Consider the following 21841-nt stretch of genomic DNA (forward strand, 5'->3'; position numbering starts at 1 on the left):
GGGGGATGGCGGAGGGGGGCGAGGAGGGACGGACGCCGTTTTCTCTCTCGAGGGCGCCTCGGGCAGGGCATCCTTGCGGAAGTGTCCCCTAGCGAGGCTGCGGGGGCTCCCGAGGAAAACCCTGCACCTCCACGTGTCCGCAGCGCGGCTGTCAAAGCCAGAAGCCCGGGTAAGAGGAGGGCGGAGAGCACACGTTTTCCCGGCTGGACGTGAGCAACTACGGACCTCAACCATCGGGACGCGACACCGAGCAGCTCCGGCCACCACCCCAAACCCTGTGTCCATGGCGGAACTTGGAGCTCCGGCTCCTGGGTCCTGCGGCGGCCGCGCTCGACTAGGCCCCGGCTGCCACCAGAGGTCGCCATGAACCCTCGTCCCCGAAACTCTTGCGGACCTCCCAGACCCGAACCCGGACAACCCCCTTGGGCACTCAGGGTCCCCCCTCCGGCTGCGCCACCGCCTCGGTCTCAGAGATCGGGGCCAGGGGCCCCGCCTACCTGAGGGTCCTGGCCCGGCGGACGCTCACAGTCGGAGCACTTCCGGCGGACGCATGCACTTCCGGCCTCCACCAGCCAATGAGGGTGCAGCCATGGGTGTTCCCTTGTCCGGCGTCCGGGCCGCGGGTCGTCTCCGGGAGGTCTTCGGGCGGGTCGACCCTGAGAACATGGTAAGTCCCTTGGCTAAGACCGCTGAGAAACCAGTCTCTAGGGGAGTCAGCGCAGGACTCTCTGTCGGGAACTTGAGGGAGTCTAACGTGGTGGAGTCTTGGAGGGGCGGATATAACGGTCCCCGAGGCGAGGTCATATTCCAGTTTGGGGCAGGAGTCTTGCGCCTTCATTCTTTCCAACTTTCTGTGGAGCCGGAACCTCGGTAATTTTCCCTCTGTCCTCTGAACAGCTGATTCCTCTTGGGGGAAAAAAAAATCCTTTCTAGAGGTTTCTTGAGCGTGGCGGAGGGGGGAAGGGGCGGAAGAGGAAGTGTTCCATTTTCTGAAAGACTTCCCTCCTGGGAAATCCGTCTTTCCAAATCCGTGAAGACCAAGTGCCCTTTCCCGGAAGCGCTTGGACGCTCACGGCCCTTGAGGACCCTGCGGGCTGTCGGCCGGGCAGCTCTTTTAAAGCTACTGAGAACCGGGGCGGCAGCCGTTTCCCCAGCTGTTCCCGGCCCCGCTCCTTGAGTCCCGAGCCTCCGGGTCAACCTCAGGGTTGACGGCAGAATCGTTTCAGAGAACGTGGGCTTTCGGGCCAGTTCGATTCCAGGCACCCCAGATAGACTTCCAGCTAGAGTTACCCTGGGGGTCCGCCAGAAAGAAGGACTTCTGCAGGGGGGGGGTGCGCCTGGGTGGCCCAGTCATTAAGTGTCTGCCTTGGGCTCAGGTCATGATCCTGGGGTCCTGGGATCGAGCCCCCACATCGGGCTCCCTGCTCGGCGGGGAGCCTGCTTCTCCCTGTCCCACTCCCCCTGCCTGTGTTTTGCTCTCACTGTGTATCTCTCTGTCAAATAAATAAAATCTTTAAAAAAGAAAAAAAAAAAAAGAAGAAGAAGAATGACTTCTGCCAGTTCTCATTGTAGGATTTCGGACTTCTTACCAAAACGCTGTTTTTCAGAGTTACAGTTTGGAGGTGACACTGCTGCGGCAGCCCAACTTGGAGAAACCGTTGTCACGGTTGGAATAGTTCCGGTACCTTGCAGAACGACTCGGGTTCGCAGCTTCTTCTTTGTGAAAGTAAGCTGACTGCTGTGTTAGCGGGATCGTCTCCGATTTTTGCTGTCGCGTCGCTTTGGCTAATGCAGAACTCTCAGTGACAAATAGGGTCAGTGCCAAACAAAACGGAAAAAATACACTTGTTTCACCACTGGAAGAACTTGCTAAATAGACATTTGCTCACTGCGTGTTTCCCCTGATTTAAAAAAAATATATATTTATTTATTTGAGAGACAGAGAGAGTGCAAGCAGGGGGAGGAGCAGAGGGAGAAGCAGACTCTCCGCTGAGCAGGGAGCCCGATGCGGGCTGGATCCCAGGACCCCAGGATCATGACCTGAGCTGAAAGCAGACGCCCAGTTGTCGGATCCACCCAGGCGCCTCTCCTTCCCCTGATTCTAAGGATAATTTGATGTCCTGTTCAGGCGTTTGGGTTGGTTTAGCGTGTGCAGTCATAGGAGCTGTGGAGGACAGGCCTTACCGGATCCACGCATTCTGTTTGCCGGCTCTTTGTCAGTGCTTTGATCCAATTCAGTGCTTCTATGCTGGGGGTGCCCCTTGGGTTCTTGTTTAGAGTTAATGGATCATGAAAAATATTCCTAGTGCAGAAGTAAGAGAAATTGGGGGCGCCTGGGTGGCTCAGTGGGTTAGGGGCTCTGCCTTCGGCTCTGGTCGTGATCTCAGGGTCCTGGGATCGAGCCCCGCATCGGGCTCTCTGCTCAGTGGGGAGCCTGCTTCCTCCTCTGTCTCTGCCTGCCTCTCTGCCTACTTGTGATCTCTGTCTGTCAAGTGGATAAATAAAATCTTTAAAAAAAAAAAAAAGAATTAAGAGAAATTGGTTTGGGTTCCAGTTGTCAAACAGAGACAGGATCCAGGCTCTGAAGGGGTGTGGGGAAGGAAGAGGAGAAACTGGGAAAATAGGAATAACATGTTAAGTAAGTAGTCACTGGTGAGAGCACCGGGGGGAGATAACTTCAGAGCTGGGAGTCATAACTGGGAAAGTAGATCAGTGCTACGTGGCTGCTGGAGGACCTCTTTTAAATGTCTATCGGTACATAGCTTGTACCATTGTGAGTCTTGTGTCATGGTTAAGACTGAATTTTTAGTGTCAAGGTTGTTACACGAACTATGAAATCTTGAGCAAGTTGATCAATCTCTTTCAGCTTTAGTTTTCTCATGTTTGTTTGAAAAAGGGATGGTATGGGTGCCTGGCTGCCTCAGTGAGAAAGACATCGTCTCTTGATCTCAAGGTTGTGAGTTTGAGCCCCACATTCAGTGTGGAGATTACTAAAATAAACAAACAAACTTTAAAAAAATTGGGGGGGGAGGTGCTTGGGTGGCTCCCTCAGTTAAGTATCTGACTTTGTCTCAGGTCATGTTCTCAGGGTCCTAGGATCCAGCAGAGCCGGATCAGGGAACTCCGGTCCCTGCACCCCCACTCATGTGCATGTGTGTCTGTCTGCCCGAATGTGTGTCTGTCCGCGCCCATGTGCGTATGTGTGTCCGCGCGCATGCGGTTTTTCTCTCTCTCTCAAATAAAATCTTTTTTTAAAAAAAGAAGATCATAAGGGGCACCTGGGTGGCTCAGTCGTTAAGCGCCTGCCTTCAGCTCAGGTCATGATCACAAGGTCTGGGATTGAGGCCCGCATCGGGCTCTCTGCTCAGCGGGGACCCTGCTTCTCCCTCTCCCACTTCCCCCTGCTTGTGTTCCTTCTCTTGCTGTGTCTCTTTCTGTCAAATAAATAAATATGATATTTATTTATTTGACAGAGATCACAAGTAGGCAGAGGGAGAGAGGGGGAAGTGGGCCCCTGCTGAGCAGAGAGCCTGATGCGGGGCTCAATCCAAGGACCCTGAGATCATGACCCGAGCTGAAGGCAGAGGCTTAACCCACTGAGCCACCCAGGTGCCCCTATCTAATTTATTTTTAAACATAAGCTCTGTGCCCAATGTGGGGCTTGAACTCACAACCCGGAGATCAAGAGTTTCAAGGTCTATGAACTGAGCCAGCCAGGGAATTCTCAGAGAGTCTGGAGAATTTTTTAAAATTTAATTAATTTATTTTAAAAGATTTTTTTACTTGAAAGAGGGAGTACGCAGTGGGGAGGGGCAGAGAGAGAGAGGGAGAGAGAAATCCAAGCAGACTCTGTGCTGAGTGGGGAGCCCGACATGGGGCTCCGTCTTATGACCCTGAGATCATGACCTGAGCCGAAACCAAGAGTTCAACACTTAACCGGCTGAGCCACCCAGGTGATGTGTTGGGAGAGGTTTATATTGAATGTGACCTTCCTGCCAACAGATAGTTCTTTTCCTCAAGAAATAGAGTTGTCTTCACTTCCTCAAAACGTTAAGAGCATCTGTGATGACCTAGCTTCTACTTAAACTACCTCACAGGAAAAGAAGACAAACATTATGTTGGTCACTTAGTTATTTTCTCTGGACAACTTTGACTGTCCTGATGCAGAAGATTGTGTCACCCATGTAGAGGAGATTGTGGTTATTTTTACTCTAAAATTTCCCACTACATTTTTAAAGAACGAATTGTTTGAATACACCATCTAAATCCCTGTATCCTCTTAAAATTAAACCTAAACCTTTGTTCATTACTAAGACCTGTATTTTACTTCTTCCTTCTCAGTGCTTATCCATCCAGCTGACGGTAATAGTTTCACGAAACAAAAACAGAGGTTCAGAAAGTCAATGTCACGATCTTGAAAGTATTTAATAGAGTATCTTTATGTGGGGTGAATTGTCATGTGATATCAGTCCGGTGATTTGGGTTGAACTGTTCCTTTTTATCCGTTGTCAGTGCTAATTGATACTTCAAGACAACTTTCTTTCAGATGACTGGTTTTGCTGTGCTTCCTGTTTTTGTAGCTCTGATGTCAGCTGACCATCTGACCCAGAGCAGCAGGGTAGGAGATGAGCTCCTGCTTGCTGGCAGCGGTCAGGTGGCAGCTGCTGGGACAGGCTCACCTGCCGGAGCCATCTGTGTGAGGCAGGAGACCAGAGGGCTCACGTGCCAGCATCAGACTATTGGTTTAGTGTCTGGTGGTGCGCAGGCCACGCTAACCAGCCAGCTCAGCGCCAGGCTGGAGAAAAGCACTGTGGGATGAAGCACGGGATCTAATTAAATGGGTTGGAAATCCTGTGAAAAGGATGGCTTTTTACTCCTTTGCTTCGTGGAGCTCTTGCTTTAGGAGGAACCAGGCTTCCCTTGCACTGTGACAGCTCTAGCTGAGCAAGGACTTCCTCGAAGCCTTTGACAAGGAGAGGCTACTTGGGATGTTTGCTTACCTGCAGAAACCAAGCTGCTCACTGACAGCAGCACAGACAAGTAGTAAAGTTCAGGGGTCGTTTTTTCCTGTATTCGGGAAGAAAAAGCACTGTGAGAAATACTTGTCTTTGGTTGGAACCTATATTTACAACTTTTTTGCCAAAGGATTTAAACAGTGGCACCAGCTTAGGAAGAGATGGAAGGCTTGCTGCTCGCCGCGCCGTGTGCAGGCCAGCACGTCCACTGTTGATTGATGGCTTATCTTTTCTCTTCTTCCCCGTCTCTCTTTTTAGTCTAGCAAAGTAGATTTCATCCACAGAAAGAAAAATCTTTCATGGAATTTTTAAAGTTCCCTGATGATATGTGGTTTTTTTTTTTTTTTAAGATTTTATTTATTTATTTGACAGATCACAAGTAGGCAGAGAGGCAGGCAGAGAGAGAGGAAGGGAAGCAGGCTCCCCGCCGAGCAGAGAGCCCGATGCGCGTCTCAATCCCAGGACCCTGGGATCACAACCTGAGCCGAAGGCAGAGGCTTTAACCCACCGAGCCACCCAGGCGCCCCCTGATGATATGTTTTAACTGTGACGTGTTTAATTAGGAATTCTGCATCTACATATCTCTATTTTTAGTGTGAGGAGAAAATAAATATTGAAGACTGATGGTTTATTATATACAGACATGCTTTCAGATTAAGGTGAGCCCTTGAGAAATTCAGTATTTAAAAACACACACAGGGTGCCTGGGTGGCTGAGTTCATGGTCCCAGCATCCTGGGATCAAGTCCAGCATCGAGCTCCTTGCTCAGCGGGGAGCCTGCTTCTCCTTCTGCCTGCTGTTCTCTCTCTCTGACAAATAAGTAAACAAAATCTTAAAAAAAAAAATTAATAAAAAAAAAAATAAAAACACACACAGTCAGTTGCCAAAACTGTTAACACCACGGTACAGGCTCCTTCACCAAAGGATCCCACACCAAATACAGCAAACATCTTCTTCAGTGCCTGCGGGACTGGTTCCATATGCGTAAGCAGCACAGTGAAACCTAGAAGGAGAGCAGAACTGTCTGTTTACTGGGTGTGATTATCTCAGAAATACATTCTTTTTTTTTTTTTTTTTAAAGATTTATTTATTTATTTATTTATTTGATAGAGAGATCACAAGCAGGCAGAGAGGCAGGCAGAGAGAGAGGAGGAAGCAGGCTCCCTGCTGAGCAGAGAGCCCGATGCAGGGCTCGATCCCAGGACTCCGAGATCATGACCTGAGCCGAAGGCAGCGGCTTAACCCACTGAGCCACCCAGGCGCCCCTCAGAAATACATTCTTGAATGCAAATCAAACAGAGGATGTTTCCTCGCTTCCCTCCTGTGGGACACAGATGCTCAAAACCTTGCCAGGCTAAGGTTTTCCTTTGACATGGGTTGTGTTCTTATTATTGGCATTGCTGGTGATAAGAACACCGACTGCGGGGTGTCTGGGTGGCTCAGTCAGTTGGACGTCTGCCTTCGGCTCAGGTCATGATCCCAGCGTCCTGGTGTTGAGCCCTACATCAGGCTCCCTGCTCAGTGGGGAGCCTTCTCCCTCTCCCTCTGCCACTCACCCTGCTTGTGCTCTCTCTCTCTGTGTCAAATAAGTAAATAAAATCTTTAAGAAGAAAAACAACTGACTCCTTTTTTCACGATTCCCTTATTTGATTTTATTCCATTTATTTATTTATTTATTTTTAAAGATTTTATTTATTTGACACAGAGACACCGTGAGAAAGGGAACACAAGCAGGGGAAAGTGAGAGAGGGAGAAGCAGGCTTCCTGCTTAGCAGGGAGCCCGATGTGGGGCTCAATCCCAGAACCCTAGGAATATGACCTGAGCCAAAGGCAGCCGCTCAACGACTGAGCCATGCAGGTACCTCGATTTTTAAAAAATTTTTAAAAAGATTTTAATTATTCTTTATTCATTTGAGAGAGAGAGTGAGAGCAAGCAAGCACAAGTGGAGGGGATAGCCAGAGGGAGAAGCAGCAGCAGACTCCCCACTGACGTATGTTGACATGGGATTCAATCTCAGGACCGAGAGATCGTGACCTGAGCCGAAGGCAGACACTTAACCATCTGAGCCACCCAGGCGCCCCATCTAAGATTTTTTTTTAAGTTTTGTTTATGTATTTTAGAGAATGTGTGCAGTCGTAGAGGGCCAGAGGGAGAGAGAGAGAAGCAGATGTAGGGCTCAATCTCATGACCCTGAGATACGACCTGAGCTGAAATCAAGAATTGGACGCTTAACCATCAGAGCCATCTAGGAGCCCCTAAAATTTGTTTAAAGATTTTATTTTATTAAGAATCTCTACACTGAGCACAGGCTCAAATTCACAACCCCAAGATCAAGAGTCGCATGCTCCGCCAACTGAGCCAGCCAGGCACCGCTAAAAAAAATTTATGTAAGATTTTATTTATTTATTTGACAGAGATCACAAGTAGGCAGAGAGGCAGGCAGGCATAGGGGTGCATGGGGTACATGGGTGGCTCAGTGGGTTAAGCCTCTGCCTTCAGCTCAGGTCATGATCTCAGGGTCCTGGGATTGAGCCCCACATCGGGCTTTGCTCTCACTGTGTTTCTTTCTGTCAAATAAATAAAATCTTATAAAAAAATTTTTTTTGAAATCTTAGACATAGTTGTTTTTTTTAATAGGTTTTTTTTTTTGAAGATTTTATTTATTTATTTGGCAGACAGAGATCAGAAGTAGGCAGAGAGGAGGGGGTAACAGGCTCCCTGCTGAGCAGAGAGCCAGATGTGGGGCTCAATCCCAGGACCCTGAGATCGCGACCTGAGCCGAAGGCAATGGCTCAACCCACTGAGCCACCCAGACGCCCCCTCATACTTAAATTTTAGGACAACAAAAACAGTTACTAAGGAACTTATAAAAAATTTCCTTCACCTGAATTTTAAATGTGAATTTTTTCTTAAGTTTCAGTCTGAGCTCCAGAAGAGTGGGAAGTCCTATATTAACCCAGTTTTGTTTTGGCAATGTCTGGCAAATAATAAGCACTTAGTACATGCTTGATAAATGCTTACTTACCAATTGTGAAGAAAGTAAAGATGATATTGCCAACCAAGTTGGTGAGGAGAGGTTGGCCTGCAGTATCGGGAAGATGTGGGCCTGAAATCAATACACTGGGTCATACATTAATTTATCAATTGTTAGAAGAAATTTGCCCTCTAAGCACAGTACCAGGAGGCACTAAGCATTGAATTCTTATCCTAATTCTGGCCTGAGGTTCATTTGGCTCCAGGCAACTCATTTAAGAACCTTGGTTCCTGGGGTGCCTGGATGGCTCATTGGGTTAAAGCCTCTGCCTTCGGCTCAGGTCATGATCCCAGGGTCCTGAGATGGAGCCCCGCATTGGGCTCTCTGCTCAGCAGGGAGCCTGCTTCCTCCTCCCTCTCTGCCTGCCTCTCTGCCTACTTGTGATCTCTGTCAAATAAATAAATAAAATCTTAAAAAAAAAAAAAAAAAGAACCTTGGTTCCTTTACCAAAACTGCAAGTTAATAGTGCAAAACCAGCCCACAAGTGATATGAAGAGTTGTTCATATTTACAGTCGCACAAATGATGCTTACCATCTCTCAAATTCATGTTAACTGGATATTTTTGTGAGAAAAATATCTTGTGGAAATTCTGGCCTTCTGGAGTAAGGAAATAGGCCTTACTACACACAAAACTCCTAGAACAGATGTGGGCATGTTTAAATTAGGCTAATTACAGTGAGTGTCACAGTTTCCCTTTCTTGTCATGTGGATTCTTGGTTTTCAGATTGTTTTAGGATTTCCACATTTTTAGAGCTGCAATTTTTTTATTTTGAATGTATCAAATGGCATTCGCTTCATTTGTCCAACTATTAGCTGACTCTTTCTGCCAAGACTAACGTCCTCCATAGAATCTGAAATAATGTATCAAGTCATAATCTGGTCACATATGCCTGTGTCACCCTCAGCCCTGCAGACGTTAGCTCGTGCGAGGCTGTCAGGACTGGTCTCTAGGGCATCCAAGGTTTGAAACATTGGTGCCTTCATTGTCTCCCATTTAATGGCTATTGTACCAGAAGAAATTGTGTTAAGTCAAACTCAGCCTGCCCTATTCCCCAGTATCCTTTTGGCATTGACTTTTCAAAAAGGTGAAGCAGGTGACTACCAATGACAATAGGGGCAAAAACAATGGGGCAGTCCGAGGTTAGACGCGGAGCGGGGGTCTCCGAGCACACCCCAGCCATCTCCGGAGGTAAGACAGTCATGCTGAGCTGCCAGGTAATGGGGTTAGCTGGTGAGAGAGCTTACCTTAGCAGAACAAACAACTGGAGGCCCAGAGCGGTGGTCCCAAACAAGAACACGGTCACTTGTCTGCATGGGACAGACGGAGTTACAATTTACATTTTTTCTTCAGTGATAGAATGGCTTAAAGAAACCAAATTTTGGGGGCATCTGGGTGGCTCAGTCAGCTAAGTGTCTGCCTTCAGCTCAGGTCATGATCTCAGGGTCCTGGGATCGAGCCCTGCATCAGGCTCCCTGCTTAGTGGGGAGCCTGCTTCCCCCCACCTTCTGCCTCTCCCCCCAGCTTGTGCTCTCTCTCTTGCTCACTCTCTCTCAAATAAATAAAATGTTAAAAAAAAATTTAGGTTCTGTTTTATAACGTTACATCAAACAGTGGAAGTAAAGTTTTTAAACAATAAAGATAACTTGGGATCATCCCATTAGAGCAAATTATGTCTACTCATATGGCCCTGCGAACGGTAGCTGCTGGTCATTGAGCTCCTGCTGTGCACCAGGTGCTGTTGATACTGGTCTCTTAGGAATCTTTTTTTTTTTTTAAAGATTTTATTTATTTGTCAGAGAGAGTGAGCGCAGAAGCTGGTGGAGCAGCAGAGGGGGAGGGAGAAGCCGGCTCCCTGCTCAGCAGGGAGTCTGATGCAGGGCTCGACCCCAGGACCCTAAGACCATGACCTGAGCTGAAGGCAGACGCTTAACCAACCAAGCCACCCAGGTGTCCTTGGTCTCTTAGGAACCTTTAACCTCCGTTCCTTTACCATGACTGTCAGTTAATGCTGTAAGACAACCCACAAGTAATAGTAAAAGTTAATACTCACCATTCGTAGACAAATGTGTCAAACATTTTTTATTCACTTTCTCATTTAATGTGCATAAATTCCAGAGCACCTGGGTGGCTCAGTTGGGCATCCAACTCTTGGTTTCGGCTCCGGTCGTGATCTCAGGGCCTCGAGATTGAGCCCCATGTCAGCTTTCATGCTCAGCAGGGAGCCTGCTTGCGGTTCTGTCCGTCGCCCTCTGTTCCCCCTGACCCCACGCTTGGTCTCTTTCCTCTCTCTCAAATAAATGAATAAATAACATCTTTTTAAAAATATGCACAAAACGCTATGAGGTGGGGACTTTGGTTCCCCATTTTATTAATGAGGAAACCAAGACTCAGAATGTTGAAGCGTCTTGTCCAAGGACAGGTAGCGAGAAGCGACCGAGCTAGACCTGTGAACCAGGGCCGAGGGTCCTAACCACACCTCTGCACTGTGCTTGCTCTGTCTCTGGTCAGACGGCTCGCACTGAGCATGACTCAGTAAACCCAAACTACCACAGCTTATACAACCACATGAAGGCTGCTGTTTCTGCTCATTTTTGAAATTCTGAGATTACGCATACATAGTTTCCATGCATATAAGAAAATCTTCCACAATAACTAATAAGTTCTTTTCACCGTAAACTGTATTATTTACCTTGATTATTTTATTAATCAGGTTTAGCACTGAAAGACCTTAGGGTATTTGTAGAAATCAAATCTACCCTCCAAACACAAAGATTTATCTCCACTGAAAGCACACACACACACCAAAAAATTTAAAAATATACTCCTGGACTGGTAATGATGCATTGTTATAACTAGGATATAGTTATAGGCTTAATGTGACTCTTTTGGAAGGAATAGCATCTTTTCAGGGGTATAAATTCCGATCACTTGTCAAGTCAATCACATTATTTTAACAGTCAGCCAACATAGATTTAATCATATTGAGCATTTATGAGATGACAAGAAAAGATAGTTAACTATTTTTTTTAAATGTTAACATTTTAAAAACTGGCTTAATGTTTATACAATGTTCCATTAATGTTTACGTGTCAGTTTTTAAAATTTAAAGTCAGTAATTACTATGTCAGATATACTTCAGTTTTTTATAAAATGATTTAAAAATTGAAAATAATTTTAAATAAATAAATAATTAAATTTATTTTATTTATTTATATTATAAATATATTATATTTATTTATATTATTTATTATTTAAATAAATAAATAAAATTGAAAATAAATTTTAGTTAAACATTGAGACTGTCTCAGGAAGAAATGGGCTGTTTGTCATCGCAAGCTGGGGAGGGACACTTACAGCCTGAGCCGGTACGATCTCGGCAGCCAGCAGTGCAGGCGATACACCGTGTGGGCCAGACAGAAGTGAATCATGGGGACGCTGGTTGTTGTGCACCTGGAGCAAGGCACAGGATCCAGAGCATCCCTGTTAGAGCTCCCAAACCACTTCTTCACCCATCTGTCCCCAGCTTGTTCCCCTTTCCAGTGCAAGTACTCTGGTACCCTGCAGTGACCCAGAGGAAGTGGTTTTCAGCTACGATAGACGCTCACTGTAGCTTAATTCTTCTGTGGTTTTGAAGGTCCGAGCTCAAGTTGGCTGTGTTCACGGGGAATTAATAGAACAGAGCTGGATATTTGAGATGCGTTGTGAATGTGACCAGGGAGAAAGCTTTCTTTAGCTGAGCGATCAGCTTCCCCGAGCCCCCTCCCCAGTCTGTCTGCTGGGGAGGTCCTGGAAACCTGAGTGCATCCCTAAGGTTAGGGAAGGGCTCCACGCTCTTTGTTCTGTCCTTCCTGAACAGCAGGCAGCTCCCTTGGGGACCCATACCTCCTGTTCTTAGCTTTATTGTCCTTGCTGCTCACAGCTCAATATCCTGGGGTGGGCGGGGAGGTTGCAGAGAGGAGTGGTGCCTGAAACTTGAGGTGGGCGGGGCTGGCCAGTTACCCTGGTTTCCCTGCGGGCCTAGAATACTCTTGGAGATGTATTTACCACCACCCCGTAATACCATAGGCACTTTGTATGGAATTGGGGGATAGGAATGGGAGGCGTGGGAACGAGCCTCAAGTGATCCCTGGCATCATCCTTAGGCCGATAATTGAAAGGTAGGACGTTATTCCTACGAATCAACACTTTTTAAAAAAAAAATCTGTATGGAACATTACCGACCTTTCTGTCCTTCGTTTCTTAACAACGTTAGTGTCCCCCTGATCCCTACCAATATGCTTTGTTGGGAGAAGACCTCAAATGTTTATTGAATAAATATTTCTTATTTCCATTCTCACTGTCTACTTAAATTAAGGCACTCATGACTTTTTTTTTTTTAAGATTTATTCATTGGAGAGAGTGAGACAGTGACAGTGAGAGGACAGGAGCAGGGAGAAGCAGGCTACCCACTGAGCAGGAGCCCGATGTGGGACTCGATCCCAGGACCCTGGGATCATGATCTGAGCTGAAGGCAGATGCCCAACCAACTGAGCCACCCCGGTACCTGGCACTCATGACTTTCAACTGGCCTTTCTGTCTTGTTTTGCCCCTTCCAAGTAATCCCCTAGCATCACCATCATCAGTATTGTCACTTTCCTCCCAAATAACAGCTAACACTTATTTTTACACTCTGCTAGGCAGTATGAGAAGCACTTTGCCATTGATCAGAGTAAATTCTCAGAGTAACTGGAATTGGTTGTCATTGTCTCTATGTGACAGATGAGGAGACTGAAGACACATAATGAAGTGATTTGGTTAAGTTGGTAAAATCGAATAAAGGGTTTTTTGTGGGTTGTTGTTTTTTTTTTTAAGATTTTATTCATTCATGAGAGACGCAGTGAGAGAAACAGCCTCCCTACTGAGGAGGAGCCCAATGTGGGACTCGATCCCAGGACCCCGGGATCATGACTTGAGCCGAAGGCAGACACTTAACCATCTGAGCCACCCAGGCGCCCCCCAAATGAAGGTTTTAAATACCCACATCTTATTTTTCTAAAGCGGTTGTTTATATAGAACCCTGTGGTCGTTCCATCCTGTGGTCATTCCATTGCTCAGAGAGCTTCAGGGGTTCTCAATGCCTCACATTCCTCAGCTCCTCAGCAAGGAGGGCTTATTTCCATTCTGCACAACTCAGTGTATCTTGCATTTTTCTTCTTCCTTTTTTTTTTAATATTTATTTGACAGAGAGAGATCACAAGTAGGCAGAGAGGCAGTCAGAGATACAGGGGGAAGCAGGCTCCCCGCTGAGCAGAGAGCCTGATGCGGGGCTTGATCCCAGGACCCTGAGATCACGACCTGAGCTGAAGGCAGAGGCCTTAACCCACTGAGCCACCCAGGTGCCCCTGCATTTTTCTTCTTGATGAGAGCGCCTAGGAGTCAGGAACCTGAGATGCTCGCCCTGGTTCTGCCACTTCCTGGCATAGAATCCGAGCAGAAGTGCATTGGTCACCCTAGCACTTGGGTCTGAACACTAGTGGGCTACAAATGAATGCTGACACGGGTCTTCCGAGCACTGGCCAGTCTGAGAAGTGCACTGCAAGGTGTTGTATAGTCTTAATTTCCATCTTGTTTTCAACCCATTTTTTTCTCTGAGATGTTGTAATACTGAAAAATTAGAATGTCCAATGGTAGAAGATTAACTGGAAAAATGAAATACCTAAGAGTAGCTTAATTTTGTAACAAGTTAAATGACTTTGGCCAAATTTTTGTGTGTTTGCGTGGTGAAGGTTAAATGATCATGTGTGTGAAAGAAACCATTTGACATGTCAAAAAGTGTCATACAACTGTTTGTTTATTGCCATTTACTGTAGTTCTATGTTAATTATAAAAATACTCTGACCTCTACAAGTCATTCCCCAAAGTTCCCAAAATTGCTTTCAGCAATTCGGCGTCACTGGAATTATGTTTATAAGCTCTCAGAACGATTACTTTGAAACATCATTTGGATATGTAAGAATATATATATTTTTTAAAGATTTTATTTATTTGTCAGAGAGAGAGAGTACACACAAGCAGGCAGAGAGGCAGGCAGAGAGAGAGGAGGAAGCAGGCTCCCTGCCGAGCAAGGAGCCCGATGCGGTACTCGATCCCAGGACCCCAGTATCATGACCTGAGCCAAAGGCAGCGGCTTAACCAACTGAGCCACCCAGGCATCCCTGTAAGAATATTTTTTAAAACTTTATAACAACAAAACTATTTTTTGATGGTTAGTAAGCAGTGTTGATCAAAAAAGATAACCCGGAACTGAGTGGTTTGACTTCAAGGGATAGAAAGGTTTATTGTGTCAGGGAGCAAGAATTCCTTCCCTCTCAGGTCTTTCTAGCTTAGGGAACTAGGAATCAGATTGACATGAGAAAGATTACGTGGAGAAAATCAAATTTAATGGAGTGCATATGGGGAATCCACAGAGACATGGAAATTCCAAAGACAGGCAGAATGAAGCACATTATGTCATTCTGCACTAAGGAGAGGGGAGCGGGGGTCTACGACTCCAGAGGAAAGGAATGCGCCTCAGAGCAGCAAGAAGAGCGGATGTTTGGTCATTAGAGGATTGTCCTGCCATACGGTTGGGTCTCAGATGAAATTTATCTCTGCTAATGACCCTTATTGTGGGGAAGACCCCAATTTAGATTCTTGTATGTAATTAAGGGAGGGACAAAAGTTTCTCTTGAGCCTGCAGGGTCTCAACTGCCTTCCAGTCAAAATAATCCGCATGGGGACTCCTGGGTGGCTCAGTGGGTTAAGCCTTTGGCTCAGGTCATGATCTCAGGGTCCTGGGATTGAGCCAGGATTGAGCTCTCTGCTCAGCAGGGAGTCTGTTTCCCCCTCCACCGCCTGCCTCTCTGCCTGCTTGTGATCTCTGTCAAATGGGTAAATAAAATCTTAAAAAAAAAAAAAAATAATCCACATGCCAGAGTGGTATTCTGAACCCTTGCAACGGACTCCCAGCACAAGGAATGAAAAAGACCCCCACAAAGATACCACATTATGCCACTTTGGGGCACCTCCCACAAACCTGCCAAAAAGAAAAAAATCATGTAAAAAAGGAATAGGAGTCAGAATGGCATTAGACTTTCAACAGTAGTGTTGGATGCTAGGAAACAATGAAGAAGTGCATTCCTAATTTTATTCTTAATATTTTTTAAAGAATTTATTTATTAGAGAAAGAGAGAGAATGAGCAGGGGGAGAGGGAGGGGAAGAGGGAGACGTAGACTCCCCGCTGAGCAGGGAGCCCAAATGGGGCTTAATCCCAGGACCCTGGAGTCCCAGGACCTGGGATCATGACCGAAGGCTCAACTGACTGAGCCACCCAGGCGCCCCCAGGCCACTGTTTTGAAGGGCAGGTTGTCGGGGAGTCCTATTTATTTGGTAGTTGATAATGTCATTATAACAGTTAACTGTGACCTTAGTTGTGCATCACAAAACTTCGGCAGTGTGCAAGAAAGAACATTCATTTTTGCTCATGAGTGGAGGGTCAGCTTGTGCGTTTGTCAATGTAAGCCCAGCTTGGTTGATCTCGCCAGGGCTTGCCTGTGTGTCTGAGCATGTCGTCTGTGGTCTGGCCGGTGCCGGGTGGCCCCCGCCGCATAGCTGGTGTGGTTGGCTGTCCGTCAACAGGAGTCCAAGCTCTCTCCTGCGCAGTCTGTCATCGTCCAGCAGGCTGGCCCCGGATTGTTTTCATGGCAGAGGCAGGCGTCCAGAAGAGTGTGGAGCTGTGCAAAGCCTCAAAGGCCTGGCTCAAAACCAGCACACTGTCATGTTTGCCACATTGTTTTGTCCAAAGCAAGTCACAAGGTGGGGGAAGGAGATCCCATCCCTGTACAGCAGGAGCTGCAAATGTACCCTGAAAAGGAAGGGTGGAGAATGGGGCTGTCTTTGTCATTGAAGCCACAGGGTTTTGTCCATCCACTTGGAAGGTGGAAAGACGTCCAAAGACCTAGAACTGAACTTTTTTCCTTCTTCCTTTGCAGACCACAAGCAAAGTGTCAGAGTTTTCCATTCAGATCAACAACTTCAAATTCTTAGCATGGAAAATTCAGAGAAGACAGAAGTGGTTCTCCTTGCTTGTGGTTCCTTTAATCCTATTACCAACATGCACCTCCGGCTATTTGAGCTAGCCAAGGACTACCTGAATGGAACAGGTAGGAACAGTAGCCAGGGCACTACCCCAAATACGGCGCTCTGGCGTGTTGGGTATTTTAAGCTGAAGGAGTTTGAAAAAAATGGCGGAATCAGGAAGGTCCCTCTCACCTCCTCCCTGCCATTCTCCCCTGAAGCAGCTCATAAAATCCTGATGTGAGGGGTGCCTCCATACTCTGGGAGCAGAGGAGTGTCCTTATTGCTAAGGGCAGAGGGATGCCGGGAAGAATCCAAACTAACGGAGCGTGCTGAATTTCCCCGAGTTTACGGCACTTGACCTCGTACTCTGCCCTATCACGTGTCTCGGGGCCGGTCCACTCTTCACTAACCTGGCGTAAAGCCACTCAGGGTTAGCTGTTTCTTGGGGTCTTCATTTCCTGACGAAGGCACCATGTCACATAAACCTTCTATTAAATAAATGTCTACATTTTTCTTCTGTTTTTCTCTTTGTCAGTTCAGTTTTTCGGAGCCAGCCAGGGACCTGAGGACGGTTGAGGAAAACTTACTTCCTCCCTTACGTAGTATGTTTTGTTACATAAGTGATCATTCGTATGCTGCTAGATTGACGGATGGGAGCTCACGCTCACTAATAATCCTAATAATCAGGGGCCTAAGATAAAAAGATGAAATCTGTTTTGCCCATCACATCGACAAAAATGTTTAAACTTGTTAGTGTCAATTATGAGACGTTGGGGAGAAATGGGCTCTTATATACACTGTAGGTGGCCAGTACAAATCGATTAAGGCTTTTTACAAGGCAATTTGGCAATATCAAAGTGTACATTGTGTGGGGAATGGGGAGTTAGTGTTTCGTGGGGACAGAGTTTCAGTTGGAGAAGATGAGAAAGTTCTGGAGACGGACAGTGGTGAGCACTGCACGGCCGCGTGACTGTACTTGATGCCCCTGAACCGTGCGCTTAAGATGGTGAATTTTAGGGCGCCTGGGTGGCTCAGTGGGTTAAAGCCTCTGCCTTCAGCTCAGGTCATGATCCCGGGATCCTGGGATCGAGTCCCGCATCGGGCTCTCTGCTTCGGCGGGGAGCCTGCTTCCTCCTCTCTCTCTCTGCCTGCATCTCTCCTGCTTGTGATCTCTGTCTGTCAAATAAATAAATAAAATCTTTAAAAAAAAAAAAAAAAAAAAAAGATGGTGAATTTTATGTTCTGTTTCACCTCGTTCATAAATGAATGTATGAATGAAGCAATCCCTGTTTTGGAAAGGAGGGGGTCTGGTATAAAACCATATTGATGATAATATTTCCTGTGCATAAAATCGAACTTGTTTCACCTCACATCAAATCTGACTCTTCATACAGGAAGATACAGAGTTATCAAAGGCATAATCTCTCCTGTTGGCGATGCATACAAGAAGAAAGGACTCATCTCTGCCCACCACCGAGTTATCATGGCAGAACTCGCCACCAAGGATTCAGAATGGGTGGAAGTCGACACCTGGGAGAGTCTTCAGAAGGAGTGGGTGGAGACGGCCAGGGTGCTAAGGTATTCACAGCCAGGTCGGCTCTGTCAGTTCTGAGGGATGAGTCGGGCGCTTTTTGCCAAGTTCCAGTGCTGCCTGTGTCTGTGAAATGCAGATTTGCGAACTGACTTGCGTTGGGAGGGCCTCCGGACTATGGTTATTTCTTGGGTGTGGAGCACAGCAGCAGAGCTCAGGGCTTCCTAGACTTTATGCTTTTCCTGTGTTTTGAGCTGTTTGCATGCTTGTTACTCTGTGTATCTCTACGCGAGAGGATACATAGAGAAGCCTGCGTGGCCTGTCTGTGCCCCAGACGAGAAAGACAAAGTCGTTCAGACTTTGTCGTTTATCTTCTTAAGTATAAAGGAGAGAGGCAGGTAATTTAAGCGAGAGAAGCCGTGGTGCTTGGTCGTGGGTGGCCCTGATTTTATGTGCTGTTTCCGTGACCACATAGGGGGGTTGTCCCAGATCTCTGTGTTCACACCTTTGAAACAGTTCCAGGTGAGGATTCAGAAACTGCAGTGAGTGACACCTAATTATTGCTTAATATTATCTGGAGTATCAGAGAGCTTTCTGAAAAACCTTCCTGTGTAATGTCTGCTCTTAGAGTTCTAATGTCTGCTCTGGTTCTAAGCATATCAGTTAGGATTTCAACAGGAAATAGGAACCACTCTGAGTGTTTTTTGTTTTTGCTTTTTTAAAAAGATTTTATTTATTTGTTTGTTTGTTTATTTGAGAGCGAGAGAGGGGGAGGAGCAGAGGGAGAGTCCCCACTGAACACAGAACCAGCTGTGGGGCTTGAGCCCCCAACCCTGAGACCATGACCCGAGCCAGAATCAGGAGTCAGATGCTCAACCGACTGAGCCACCCAGGCGCCCCAAAAGCAGACAGGTAGTTAGGTGCTCGTGCAGAAGTGTCAAGGGGCTTGTGGCAGGGAAGTAGGCTCTGTTCCAAGGTCATACCGCCTCAGCTGCAGTCAGCGTTCAGGAAGCTGTTCCTTCCTCTGCTGCCACAAATGCTGCTGTCCTGGTCTCCTAAGGTTGGACAGTGGAATATGGAGTGTGGCCACCACGCTCATGCCTTCAGAAAGCTGGCGTCTGGGACACCTGGGTGGCTCAGTTGGTTGGACAACTGCCTTCGGCTCGGGTCATGATCCCGGAGTCCCGGGATCGAGTCCCGCATCGGGGTCCCAACTCCATGGGGAGTCTGCTTCTCCCTCTGACCTTCTCCTCGCTCATGCTCTCTCTCTCAAATAAATAAATAAAATCTTTAAAAAAAAAAAAAAAAAGCTGGCGTCTGCCTCCCTTCTTCCTTCTGAGTTTCTTGTGAGTGGATCTCATCAGCAGAATCTCTGTCACATTGAGAACATGCCGCAAGGACCTCTGGGAACTGTGTTTAGGGCAGGACTGGACACCGAGCCCGCAGACGCTGTGCAGCACAGCCGCTTAGGAAGAGGGACTTCAGGCTTGGCAGGGAAAAGAGTCTGCTGTCTTCCTGGACAGCAGTTCTCGCGTCGGACACCAGGCTTCTGCACGCCCGCCTTACCCAGCCTTCACCCTCTGGTGCCACGGCAGCCTCACTGTCCATTACATATTCACTCAGCTGCTCGAGAGGGGAGGGAGTTAGGGGCACAAAGGACCCACACTTGGCTTCCCAAACTGTAGCTTACGTTTCCTGGGTAGCTTCGCAGTTGTAACGCGGTGGGCCTTCTGCTGCCACTCCAGAAGAAAGCTATACACAAGTTCTGCCTGTGGTCCCTTCCTTTTAGGCTTCAGGAGCTTGTCCCATCTAGGACCTTGTCCCATCTAGGACCTTATCCTTGGCCTTGTGGTTCTCCATTACTAGGTCAAGCCACACCCTTCAGTGATCAAGAGCGTGGGCTCTGGAACCAGACTGCTGGGGCTCAGATACTGGCTCTGCTACTTATAAGCTAAATGGCCTTGGGCAGGGGCACCTGGGTGGCTCAGTCGGTTGAGCATCTGACTCTCGATCTTGGCTCGGCTCTTGATTGCATAGTCATGAGTTCGAGCCCCACACTGGGCTCCATGTTCGGTGTGGAGCCTACTTTAAAAAAAAAAATGGCCTTGGGCAAATTAGAGTTCTCCTCTCTTAATGGGGATAATAATTCTGACATAATAATGGGCCATAAAGTAGTTGCTTTATAATAACCAAACCATTCACTCGATCAGATTGTTATTGAATGACTCCTGTGTCCCGGGAGTCCACCAAGAGCTCGAGTTACAACTCTAAGCCTTCAGTTCTGTCCACTGTGGGAATAATAATACGATAATATTTATGGCATGGGTTGTTGAAAAGATTTAATCAAATGATCCATCCAGAGGACTTAGTGTAGTACTTAGCACATAATAAATAACCAATGTTAGCTCTTGTTATTATGACACACACATAAAGCTTCGCATAATAATAGCCACCATCTGTTGTGCTCCCAGGGTCTCCTTGCTTTCTCTTCCCAGTAGCCGGTCCCCAGCACCGCTGGCCAGCGTCCTGGGTACTGGTCAGCATTCATTGTGACTGGTTAGCCATCAGGAGTTCCGGTGGTTAAAGGTTGTTAATATCATACAGCTTTAACTTCGGGTCAGAGGCTCTCAGGCATTACCAGAGAGACAGAATTTTAGTTGAATGTTGTGAGAAGAGAAATGTGCTGTTGCTTTGTTGTTTTATAGACACCATCAGGAGAAACTGGAGGCTGGGAGCTGTGATCACCAGCAGAATGCGCCTATGCCGGCAAGGCCCGGACAGAAAAGGAAGTGGGCTGAACAAAGACAAGATATTAGCCAAAAGAAATTGCTAGAGCCAAAACCAAGAGGTCTGTTTCATCAAGACTTACCAACTAGAGTAGATAAGATTCTAGAGCTGAGCAAGCCCCCTTTGTATTTTCATTTCATACTCAGTATGTGTGAGTGCCCAGAAAACACCCGTTGTTGGTTTTGTGAAGGGAGGGGTGGGGACAGAGAGGAAAAGGCATTTTGAGCTTATTTCTCCTGCAGTGGTCCTTAACTTCTGTGGTGTCCTAGATCTCTTTTGAAAGTCTGACTCTGATCAAAACTATGAACCCTGTAGCCAGAAAGACACATTGTTGTGTTCATTTTGATGCAGAGAATTATTAGCCAAGCAGACCCTGAAACTGTGTTTTCTTCTTCTTCCCAGATGTGCCCAAGATAAAGTTGCTGTGTGGGGCAGATTTATTGGAGTCCTTTGCTGTTCCCAATCTGTGGAAGAGTGAGGATATCACCCAAATTGTGGGAGACTACGGGCTCATATGTATTACTCGGGCTGGAAATGATGCTCAGAAGTTCATCTACGAGTCGGACATGCTGTGGAAACACCAGAACAACATCCACCTGGTGAATGAATGGGTCACCAACGACATCTCATCCACAAAGATCCGGCGAGCCCTCAGAAGGGGCCAGAGCGTTCGCTACTTGGTACCAGACCTTGTCCGAGAATATATCGAAAAGCATGATTTGTATAGTTACGAGAGTGAGGAGAAGAACGCCGGTGTCATCCTGGCTCCCTTGCAGAGGAAGCCTGCAGACACTAACTCAAATCGTACAGCATGAGGTTTTGGACTTCCAGCTTGGGAATTTGAAACAGTCTGGCTGCTAGGAACTGGGAAGAGGAATTGTGATCTTATGTCATAAACTAAAGCTATCTAAAAGTCTGCAAAAAATCAATAGTAGATTCAGATCAGGTTTCTCATTCTGTTGGAGATTTCTAAGATGAATGTGTCCATTATGGTCTTCTTTTTCCCTTCTTTTTTTTAAGAACATACAAATCCTTGAATCTTTAAAATGGGATTAACAGCACGAAAACCAGAAGACATTCAATTTAACTAAAAAGAAGAAGTCAAAAAGGACATCTTGGCTTTACCACATAAGAGGAGCAAAGCGGGAAAAGCAAGAGTCCGTTTAAAATGCTAAGTTTTGGGGCGCGTGGGTGGCTCGGTTGGTTAAGTGTCCGATTCTTAGTTTCGGCTCAGGTCGTGATCTCGCAGTCATGGGATCAAGCCCTCGTACCAGGCTCTGTGCTCAGCACAGTGTCTGCTTCAGGTTCTCTCTCCTTCTCCCTCCTGCTCACTCTTTCAGTCAAATAAATAAATAAAATCTTTAAAAAATAAC

The 21841-nt window shown here is 46.8% G+C and overlaps 1 protein-coding gene and 1 long non-coding RNA gene across 3 annotated transcripts; one reads left to right on the top strand and one right to left on the bottom strand.

The window, feature by feature from the left end:
• Nucleotides 1-550: 550 nt before the first annotated feature.
• NMNAT1 (nicotinamide nucleotide adenylyltransferase 1) lies at nucleotides 551-21717 on the top strand. The gene is given in 8 exon segments (XM_032863354.1): nucleotides 551-667; nucleotides 1608-1656; nucleotides 1659-1694; nucleotides 1697-1726; nucleotides 16063-16233; nucleotides 17545-17728; nucleotides 20387-20529; nucleotides 20871-21717. Coding segments are annotated over 8 exon segments (1143 nt in total). The 3' UTR covers nucleotides 21284-21717.
• LOC116871032 lies at nucleotides 4661-11776 on the bottom strand. Of its 2 annotated transcripts, XR_004383330.1 has the most exons (7): nucleotides 11610-11776; nucleotides 11407-11502; nucleotides 9297-9359; nucleotides 8042-8122; nucleotides 5888-6018; nucleotides 5001-5067; nucleotides 4661-4808 (listed from the first exon to the last, which is right to left on the bottom strand). It is a non-coding gene; the product is annotated as an uncharacterized LOC116871032 (long non-coding RNA). The 2 variants fall into 2 exon arrangements; XR_004383331.1 differs by lacking the exons at nucleotides 11407-11502; nucleotides 11610-11776 and adding an exon at nucleotides 10103-10202.
• Nucleotides 21718-21841: the final 124 nt, after the last annotated feature.

The sequence above is a fragment of the Lontra canadensis genome, unplaced genomic scaffold, assembly GCF_010015895.1.
Source record: "Lontra canadensis isolate GAN:19392208 unplaced genomic scaffold, GSC_riverotter_1.0 scaffold25, whole genome shotgun sequence".
In the NCBI taxonomy this organism is placed as follows: domain Eukaryota; kingdom Metazoa; phylum Chordata; class Mammalia; order Carnivora; family Mustelidae; genus Lontra; species Lontra canadensis.